The 9,888-nt window shown below is 36.9% G+C and overlaps 2 protein-coding genes across 4 annotated transcripts in view; both read right to left on the bottom strand.

Annotated features, from left to right (window-relative positions):
* Positions 1-2,133, bottom strand: part of LOC111778917 — a 9,526-nt gene extending 7,393 nt beyond the window's left edge. The window contains exons 1-2 of the mRNA XM_023658928.1: positions 1,730-2,133; positions 1,539-1,616 (exon numbers count right to left, since the gene is read on the bottom strand). Coding sequence (XP_023514696.1) covers positions 1,539-1,616; positions 1,730-2,021 — 370 coding nt within the window. The 5' untranslated portion in view covers positions 2,022-2,133. The remainder of the gene's footprint in view (positions 1-1,538; positions 1,617-1,729) is intronic.
* Positions 2,134-3,091: 958 nt separating this feature from the next.
* Positions 3,092-8,882, bottom strand: LOC111779102 (UMP-CMP kinase 3-like). 3 transcript variants are annotated; one of them, XM_023659173.1, is made up of 10 exons: positions 8,759-8,880; positions 8,255-8,322; positions 7,625-7,676; positions 7,196-7,313; positions 6,948-7,104; positions 6,765-6,845; positions 6,572-6,679; positions 6,416-6,487; positions 4,635-4,679; positions 3,092-3,422 (listed from the first exon to the last, which is right to left on the bottom strand). In XM_023659173.1, exons 2-9 carry the CDS (start codon positions 8,285-8,287, stop codon positions 4,671-4,673), a joined length of 630 nt encoding a protein of 209 aa, XP_023514941.1. In that variant the 5' UTR covers positions 8,288-8,322; positions 8,759-8,880; the 3' UTR covers positions 3,092-3,422; positions 4,635-4,670. The 3 variants fall into 3 exon arrangements, with proteins under 3 accessions (XP_023514941.1, XP_023514940.1, XP_023514939.1); XM_023659172.1 differs by lacking the exons at positions 3,092-3,422; positions 4,635-4,679 and having other exon boundaries at positions 6,050-6,487; positions 8,708-8,882; XM_023659171.1 differs by lacking the exons at positions 3,092-3,422; positions 4,635-4,679 and having other exon boundaries at positions 6,050-6,487; positions 8,759-8,881.
* Positions 8,883-9,888: the final 1,006 nt, after the last annotated feature.

The raw sequence follows: 9,888 nt of genomic DNA on the forward strand, positions 1-9,888 counted from the left end.
TTTTTTTTTTTTTTTTTTTTTTTTTTTTTTTTTTTTTTTTTTTTTTTTTTTTTTTTTTTTTTTTTTGTATATTCATGTTTTTTTACAAACAACCAAGCTTCCACTCAGAATAAAGGAAAGAATACAAATACAAAGAGTATTAAAAAAAAAACCAAAAAGAGCCAAGAAAAATCAAAAGGAGGTGTCGATCAAGCAAAATAAGACCTAAAGAATAATTAAGAAGTAAAGTCCGCATAGAATCTAACAAAGGGCCACACATTACTCCTAAGTCTATCAATCTCCCTGTCCTAAGTCTCTCTATCTCTCTAAAGATTTTATTGTTCCTATAAACTCAAAGGCCCCACAAATTGAACAAACTTCAGCAAGCCACAAAAAAGAGCCCCCTTTTCACAAAAAGACAGATGAAAGAGCTCAATCTCCTCAAACCGTGGAACTATGAATTCTAGGTTGAGCTAAGTGAAAATCAAACGCCTCAAAACCGAGAAAATCGTAATCACATCTCCACACAAAGTGATCAAGATCCTCAGTCAGATGAAACTCAACTTCCTCAAGACCTGATCCAAGGTGTTAACTTTTCCATGAAGTACATGCCCCTTAAATAGTTTAACCTTCTTGGGAATTCTTACCATCCACAAAGAGGAAAAGATACCGCAACTTCACCAAATGGAAAAAATAGTAGCTAACCAATATGAGTCAAAAAGAAATGACAATTTACTCCAACATATAGCTAGGAGTATTAATATCTTAAATAGGTGGTCGGTATGTGGTTTAAACATTGTTTCTGAAAGTCCTTTAATTCTCACAAACTCGAATGCAAGGTGGTTTTCGACTTCTACTCATTTCTAGATTAATCATGAAAAAATCTATAATTACTCTCCCGTCAAACTTTTCCTCTGGATCACACAATTCCGATACACCTTTCTTTTTAGCTCGAAAGAGTTGCCGCCCAAAGATTGCTTGGTGCACCAAAAAACAGTAAAACTCTTGCATAAACTGGGAATGAAAAAACCAATAATTTTGAGTTTCTTATCCTCTATAGCAAGGTGGACAGCAAGTTGTCAAGATTTCCAGAGCAGTATTTCTCCTTTGTTGCACCTCTCCTATGTAAATATCTCTCGAGGCTAAGTTTCACAGAACGAATCATCAAGTTTTTTTTGGATATTCCTTTACCACAAATGGCTTTAGACAAACTTCTATGGAGAAGAGACATATTCAAGGTGAAGGGACACAGAATTCAGAAGTTGAAAATGTCTACCATCGAAATTCCAAATAATTGTATCATACTTCAAATTAATACTTCAGCAATTCAGAATTCGAAACGAGAAATTTACTTCATAATTCTGAACAATCTTTCACCAAGGTCATCATGTCATTTGATAGTAGGCCGAACGTCATAACGACATCTAACGTACAGTGTACTACGAATTAAACAAAGGGAACGACGGTGGCGAAGTACCAAATAAGCAATATTCAAGCGAAAAACATGCATATCAGAAACTGAGATAGATAAATGCAGGGCATAGAACACATAGGCTTACATGACTTAGTGGCCCCCGAAGATATTATCTGATTTGAAACTATTGATTGTACCGAGCAGTCCATGAAAATGCGTTCACCTGACAAAGCCAAAATACATGAAATTGAAACTACATCAGCAGGGAAAACCCATCAACAAACTTCTTTTAGATATCTATTCTAAGAACAATATCATATAGAAGGGAATTGGAACCTCTCCGTTGTTTGGATCCAGGGATTGGCTTCTGAGTGCTAAACCACTGAGCGTCCAACTTCTGGAGGCCAATAATCTCAAAACGAAGGCGCTCGATGAAAAGAGAGCAGTCATATGGAGGGACAGAGGAGGAAATTTCAATGGTAACAACAACCGGATCGCCAGGCCAATATACATCTTTATCGGAGCGAAGTTTCAGGCCAGGAAAAACATCGCTCTTCGCCGACTTCTCAACCTTATCAGCAGCAGAAGCAGCACCGCTTCCGAAAATGGAAAATCTAGATCCAAACATTGGACTCTGCTTCTGATGCCACTTCTCCTCTTCCTTTACGTCTTCTTCGGGAGTTTCAGAATGTATCCACGAGAACGCAAAACCCGCAATTGAAATCGAAAACGAATACGAGTTCGATCGAAATCAAAACGAAAAATCCTTGAAACAAATAGTGGGTGTGTTGCGGAATTGGAATTGGGAACAGATCTTGAAGATGGGTGAGAGCTTGATGAGAAGTGTGGAGAAATGCGATGTGATTTGTGATGGGATTTTGGAGGTTTCTTCTTCTCTCTTGTTCTTGTTCTTCTTCGTCTTCTTCTTCCCGGGTTTTGTTGCAGATTGATCACAAGGTTTGTTCAACACCCCGCCAAATTACAGACTCCGATACGGCCATTGCCTCTGTAATCTGAATTTCTCTGTTCTTTGGATTTTTAATTGTCCCGTTTTTCTTCTCTCCGATCAAGATCGTTAAAAACTGTGAAAATGTTCGGATAGATCTCCCATTTGCCAATGCCTAATTAAAATTAATTTTTTAAAACAAAATTAATTTTTTACTATATCCTATTTTCATCATCTAGCTATGATTAAGTTAGTATAAAGTATAATAATCCAACGTTTCGTACTATCAAAAATGAATATCGAGCTAGAAAACCAATGAGTTTAGCTCTTTGTTCAAATTAAACCACTTATTAACGGGATCGATATTGTTTGGGAAGTGATTCAAATTTAGCATAAATTATAGTAGGTTTGTTGTTGGTTAAAATATTTTGTGGAAACGACACATGCATAAAAAAAATTGTAATTGTATTTATGTTATATATACTGAGTTGCGATGTCATTAACTAAGCGTGGGTCGCATTTTTGAGAATCAAGACAATTAGATAATCAAGTGAAACATGCATACACGAGCCGTGTATGGTCGAACAAAACTTAGTTTACGCATGAATTGTGTTCGGTCATTAAAGTAAAACATCACATAAGGTCCAACAAAACCACAGGGTTGGAGGAAAATTATAATTACTAGAAACAAAATATATATATATATATATAAATATATATATTCTTTTTTTTTTTTTTTTTTACAAACTTAACAATACTCGTAACTCTTTAGATTCCTTCCTATTAGAAAATGTCAAATTGTACAAGTAGTAGTAAACACATCATACATTTTCACTTACATTACTCGAATAAACGGAACACAAACTTAAAACGTAGGACTTTCGTAAATAGTAGTCATATTTGAGCGTATGAGAAAACGAGTGATATTTTCTGCAAACGGCTCCCACTCGGTAGAAAAGTATTTAGCATAGCGAGAGAATCAAACCTCTCGAACGTCTGATAGTTACAATAGATTTACTTTTCTTGATAGTTTGACGGTATATCGAGAACGTGTACTATCACAATAAACAAACCTGCTAAATCCTGTTGATATAAAACAAACACGCTATGGTTATTAACAAACATCATTGGAAGGAGTAGGAAGCAAATAATATGTTACAAATAACATAACCCAATTGGGTACTTCAAACAAGAATATAAGACCCAGTACAATGCACAATGCATAATTGTCGAGAAGGAATCCGTAACGGCCCAAGCCTACTGCTAGCAAATATTGTCTGCGTTGGCTCGTTACATATCTTCGTCAGCCTCACAGTTTTAAAACGTGTCTACTATGAGAGGTTTCCACACCCTTATAAAGAATGTTTCGTTCCCCTCTCCAACCGATATGGGATCTCACAATTCATCCCCCTTAGGAGACCACCAGCATCCTTGCTGGACATCGCTTGGTGTCTGGCTCTGATACCATTTGTAATAGCCCAACCCCTCCGTTAGCAGATCCTGTCTGCATTGGCCAATTACATATCTTCGTCAGCCTCATAGTTTTAGAACGTGTCTACTATGAGAGGTTTCCATGCCCTTATAAGGAATGTTTCGTTCCCCTCTCCAACCGATATGGAATCTCACAATTCACCCCCTTGGGAGACCAGCATCCTTGCTGGACATCGCTCGGTGCCTGACTCTAATACTATTTGTAATAGCCCAAACCCACCGCTAGCAGATATTATCCGCTTTGGCCCGTATCGCCATCAGTCTCATGGTTTTAAAACGCGTTTACTAGGGAGAGGTTTTCACACCCTTATAAGGAATGTTTCATTCCCCTTTCTAACCAATGTGGGATCTCACAATCCACCCCTCTTGAGGGCCCAGCGTCCTCGCTGGACATCGCTCAGTGTTTGACTTTGATACCATTTGTAACAGCCCAAGCTTACCGTTAGCAGATATTGTCCGCTTTGGTCCGTTATGTACCACCGTCAATCTCACGGTTTTAAAACGCGTTTATTAGGAAAGGTTTCCACACCCATATAAAAAATACTTTGTTCTCCTCTCTAACCGACGTGGGATCTCACAACAACACATCAAGTCATGGACTTACCAAAAACCAATGAGGAAAACAAAGGAAAAGATCAAGGAAAATAATATCAGAACATCAGTACAGTCATTAGAATTATTACTGGTTGCTAACCACACTGCATAATTGTGTATAGCACTCTCCAAGTAACATGTAGACAGAGACTTCTATATACTCCTAGAGTTGGTGTCCTAAACACTTGCCTTAATCAGAAGGGGGATTACCTCAATAATATGAATCGTTTTGGTATAGCAGCACTCTCAATCCTCCTGCATAAGATGCAAATAGGGTCACTAAGAGATAAAAATCTTAATACAAGTGGAAAAATGGAACAAATAATTTCAGTTCATGGTTCGTTGTGATAGCGCGTTTTTTCTTCTTCTTTTCTTCACCTACATCCTAGCAAGCTATACTTGGGTGGGATTTGATCGGGATATAATCGTATTGAAACTGTCAACCTAAACATAGTATAATTGATAATGCATATACCCTTAATCAACAGGTCAAAGGTTTGTTCAAAGGTTTGTTCGAAGCTCTCCCCTCATATGTTGTTGAACTAATAAAAAAAAAATGGTAGTGAAGCTATAGACATGGCAAGATAATTAGCTACGTATATTATTGTCTGAATTCTGCAGAGTCCTTTCAAATATGATGTGCATTGGTCAATGAACAACAACCACATGATGTGCATTGGTCAATGAACAGCTGGAAAAAAATGTACACAAAAATGCAAGCCCATATAGTTCTCCAAAGGATCTCACGGTTAAAGAAATTCAGCAAGGATATTATTACAATTCTACAAAGAGTAATAATTCAGGAAAAGGGAACAGTAGTAAAAGCAGTAAAAAGCTTCCAAATTACAACAGCTCTGTAAGAGTTCGAAGCTCGAACCAACCACTAGCAGATATTAGTTCTCTTTGGGCTTTCCCTTTCGAACTTCCCCTAAAGGTTTTTAAATCACTCTGCTAGAGAGAGGTTTCCACACACTCATAAAAAATGTTTTGTTCTCTCAAACCGATGTCGGATCTCCACTATCCACCCCCCTTCGGGGCCCAGCGTCCTCGCTGGCACTCGTTCCCTTCTCCAATCGATGTGGGACCCCCCAATCCACCCCCTTTGGGGTCAACATCCTTGCTGGCACACCGCTTAGTGTCCACCCCCTTTGGGATTCAGTCTCCTCGCTGGTACATCACCCAATATCTTGCTCTGATACCATTTATAAGAGTCTAAGCCCACCGCTAGTAGATATTGTCCTCTTTGGGCTTTCCCTGTCAGGCTTCCCCTTAAGGTTTTTAAAACATTTGCTAGGGAGAGATTTCCACACCTTTACAAAGAATGCTTCGTTCTCCCTCCCCAACCAAGGTGGGATCTCACGCATGCCCATCACATTCGTAGGTTTCAACATCTATCTTTAAACTTCTCGAACTAATACCACATCGTTTAATGTGAAACCATATTCCTCATTGTACAATATTGTACATGTACATCAAATGTGTATGAAAACTACATACTTAAGCATCAACCTAATGGCAAAGGCGCCTTGCTAGTAAGAAGAAGGAGAAACTACCAGTTAGGAATGAGGTTAAATGCATGAGTTGAACTGAATAAGCTAAATTACTCTAGAAGAATTCTGCACTTCTATCACAAAATTACACAGATGAGAAATTCTTTTTCATCTCTCATTCAGCATTAATTTCTATTCAAAGAAGTTACAGGAGAACGTGATACGATTACAATGAAGCATGTCGTACCGATCAGTCTTACGAGGTCCATTGGATAAATTTACTTTCTAATTCAAAAGAAGTTTGCATAAAACTTAGGGTTCATAATCCATAATTCTGGTATTCAACCCTTCTTAGTTTTGAAGCAGGTGAAGCTTCATTTGTCTCAAAAACATGCCCAATCAATACCCTTTGCAAACTCCATTTCGTAAAAGGTTCATTTTCCATTTTAGTTGGAGTTTTAATAGAGTAAATTTCTTCTGGGCACGACCATGGGGCTTTACCTTCTCATTTATCGATGCAAAAACAGTTTTCACCGACTCGAATACTTCTTCAATTGGCCTTGCAGCATCAATCTAAGAATTGAATAGGAAATGTCAGGTGTATATGTATGCTAAAGGGAATAGAATTTTCAAAATGCAGATTCATATCAGATTTACCTTCTGAAGTTTCCCGATAGATTCATAATACTCAACTACAGGGAGACTAGACTCTAAGAAAACCTTGAAACGCTTGCGAGCTGTCTCAATATTATCATCCTCTCTTCCCTAAATCACTGAACTTAATTAGCCTATTTGGTAATTGGTTGACATATAACCTTTCAGTTGAGTAAGAGTGCCAAAATGGACCAACCTGATTCCTATTTAAGATGCGCCTCTCCATTTCCTCTTTGGGGCAATTGAAAAACAGGACAAAAGCTGGCTCTATACCAGTCTAAAAACGATCAAAAAGTGGTAAGTAAGAAGACTTGGAATCGAGCAAGGCAGTAAAAGGAAACTAGAACATGTTTGAAAGAAATAGGGGAAACACGCTTACAACAGCCTCGAAAGCAGCACGGTTTTCCTCATTACGTGGAAAACCATCTATAAGAAATTTGTCGTTCCCACTTTCCTCCATTGCTTGCTGGAGAAGATTTACTGTTACATCAGAAGGAACAATCTTCCCTTCATTGATCATACTTCTGATCATTAGACTGAAGGTAACAAAAAGAAAGTATATCAACCAAAGTTCAAATTCTATAAGTCTTCTGTCAAGCATATGAGCAAGCCATAGAACACACATACCCATTTTCAGAACCAGAATTCATTTCTGCCCTAAGAAGATCACCAGCACTAAAATGGGAAAAACCAAAGTGCTCAACAATGTATGCACATTGTGTCCCCTTTCCACTGCCCGGACCACCTATTAATAACAATGCCAGACAAACCAAAACTTCAAATTCGAACAGCATCACAAAGAAGAAGATTTGAGACGGCATGGCTAGCTGAAAACTTTTTCTTGGGGGTGATTCAAAAGACGATACGATGGGAACTGTGGAGCTTATGGAACGGTGGAAATGAAGAATTAAGGAAGATACAGAAAAGGAAAGATATTCAGAGAATCAACCAATGAACAAGAACGAATTTGAAAATTTCGACCACTAGAATCTCAAACAAGCAAGAAGATCCTATATTTTGATCTTGTCTGAACCATTATTAAAATGTTAAATTTACCTAGAACAAAGACAACTGTAGGCTTCTTCTCAACTGCACTTCCATTTGCTTCCTGAAACAGCTTAAAGATATCAGTTAAGAGTGACATACACATTGTGCTTTCGAAACTAGCCTATGGCCTCGTTGATAATCTTCTCGGTTTCTGAAAATTAAACTAATAGATACCATTTCCACTCAAGAATTTCTTTGCTTTCATATCTACTTTCTAAGAATGTTTGCAAAATTCAAGCCAGGTTTTAGAAAATTAGGCCCTATTTGATAACCACTTGCTTTTTGGTTTTTTGTTTTCGAAAATTAAGCCTATAAATACGAGTTTCACCCATGGATTTTCTCAAAAACCAATCCAAGTTGAAATTCAGCTAAGAAATCAAATGTTTTGTTAAATAAGATGAAACCCATGGTAGAGAATTGATGAGAAAATGAGTACAATTCTTAAAAACCAAGAACTAAGTGGTTATCAAAGGGGCCTTAGTTGTTGTTTTTGAAATTTGTTTAAGAATTCAAATGTTTCCTTTAAAAAATGAAATCCATTATAACAAAGGGTGAGAAAACCTAATATTAAGAAATAAAAAACCCAAGAACACATATATAGAATGGAGCTTAAATTTTTAATAGAACAGCTTCAAGTACCTCACTGGTGGATGCATCCACGACCGTTTCCATGAGCCCCAACTAAGTATGGTTCAAATAAGAACGATCTACATGCATTAAAATTTGAAGACACAATAAATTTGTGTATGATTGTGAAAAAATTATAGAACATCATAAGTTCATCAGCTTAAATCGGACAAAAACATCATAGAACATACACAAACAAGAGAACAATCCATTCAATAAGATAAACATGATCATCCAACAGAAAAAAATATAAAAAATTACTCCAAATTCTATTATTATCTAAGTTTTAGCAGATGAGCAACAGAAAATTACATTCAATCGATTTCCCACAATTTCCCCTCCATTTCTGTGAACATAAAAACACATACAGTGACCGAAACCGAAATTTTTTGCATTTCATCACGATTTTAAAGCTAATCCAGGTCGCAATTTATCTAATCAATGCAAGAAAACTATACAAATTACCAACAGCGATGAACACATGGCATAAACCAGCAAAGAAAAGAAGCTGCTCACTGTAGAGAGAGAGAGAGAGATAGCCGCAAATTCAGTACGCAGAGATGAAGAAGATTAAATAGAGGAGCAGAGATGAAAATTCTAAGCAAAGCCGGCGAGGATTATGGTTTCAATTTGGGATATTTTCATAAATAGTCATAAGAACAGTGCAATTTTCAAAATTATTTTTTTAAAAAAAAGAATTTAAGAATTTAATTTTTTTCATTTATATTTTTTAAATGATAAAAATTAAATTTAATTAAGGGCTAAATTTGTAATTTAAAATAAAAATTGTTTTTAAAAAATTTTAATTCATTTTTTTAATTTTCCCAAAATTAGTGCAGTGTTTAAAATTTATTTTATTTTTAAAAAATCAACAATTTAATTTGGAATTTGGGAAAAAAAAGTGTAGTGGCCAAAGAGAATAAATACCATATTTTAATATGGAGAATGAGAATCTAATTCCAAATTTTGGAAATTCAAATTAATTGTATGATAACCAAAATTCCAACAAAATTTTAAATTAATAAATATGTTTAATAAGATTTTAATATATACTCTGTGTCGGTTGTAGCCTACAACAACACCTACGGCTCACGATTTTAAAATGCGTCTAGAGAGAGGTTTACATACCTTTATAAGAAATGTTTAGTTTCCCTCTCCCATTGTTCTCACAATCCACCACTTGGGGTCAGCGTCCTCGTTGGCACACCCCTCGATATCTGATACCATTTGTAATAGTCTAAGCCCACCGCCAGTAGATTTCACAATCCATCTCTTAGGGGCCAACGTCTTCGTTGGCACACACCCCCTCAATGTCTGACTCTCATACCATTTGTAATAGTCTAAGCCCACCGCCAGTAGATTTCACAATCCACCCTTTGGGGCCAGCGTTCTCGTTAGCACACCCCTCGATGTCTGACTCTAATATCATTTGTAATAGTCTAAGCCCACCGCTAGTAGATCTCACAATCCACCCTTTGGGTGTCAGTGTCCTCATTGGCACACCTCGACGTGTGACTCTGATACCATTTGTAATAGTGTAAGCCGACCTCCGTATATATTGTTCACTTTGGCCCGTTACATGTTAGAGAGAGAGAGAGAGAGAGAGAGAGAGAGAGAGAGAGAGAGAGAGAGAGAGAGAGAGAGAA

Source organism: Cucurbita pepo, chromosome LG17 (genome assembly GCF_002806865.2).
Source record: "Cucurbita pepo subsp. pepo cultivar mu-cu-16 chromosome LG17, ASM280686v2, whole genome shotgun sequence".
In the NCBI taxonomy this organism is placed as follows: Eukaryota; Viridiplantae; Streptophyta; class Magnoliopsida; order Cucurbitales; family Cucurbitaceae; genus Cucurbita; species Cucurbita pepo.

What these genes read in the sequence shown, in the direction of transcription:
- LOC111779102 (XM_023659172.1), bottom strand. Translation starts at nt 8,287, where the DNA reads ATGGAAACGGTCGTGGATGCATCCACCAGTGAG. An exon ending in TACAGTTGTCTTTGTTCTAG is followed by an intron (nt 7,314 to 7,624) that starts GTAAATTTAACA and finishes TGTTATTAATAG; the next exon opens with GTGGTCCGGGCAGTGGAAAG. An exon ending in CTATCGGGAAACTTCAGAAG is followed by an intron (nt 6,488 to 6,571) that starts GTAAATCTGATA and finishes TTCAATTCTTAG; the next exon opens with ATTGATGCTGCAAGGCCAAT.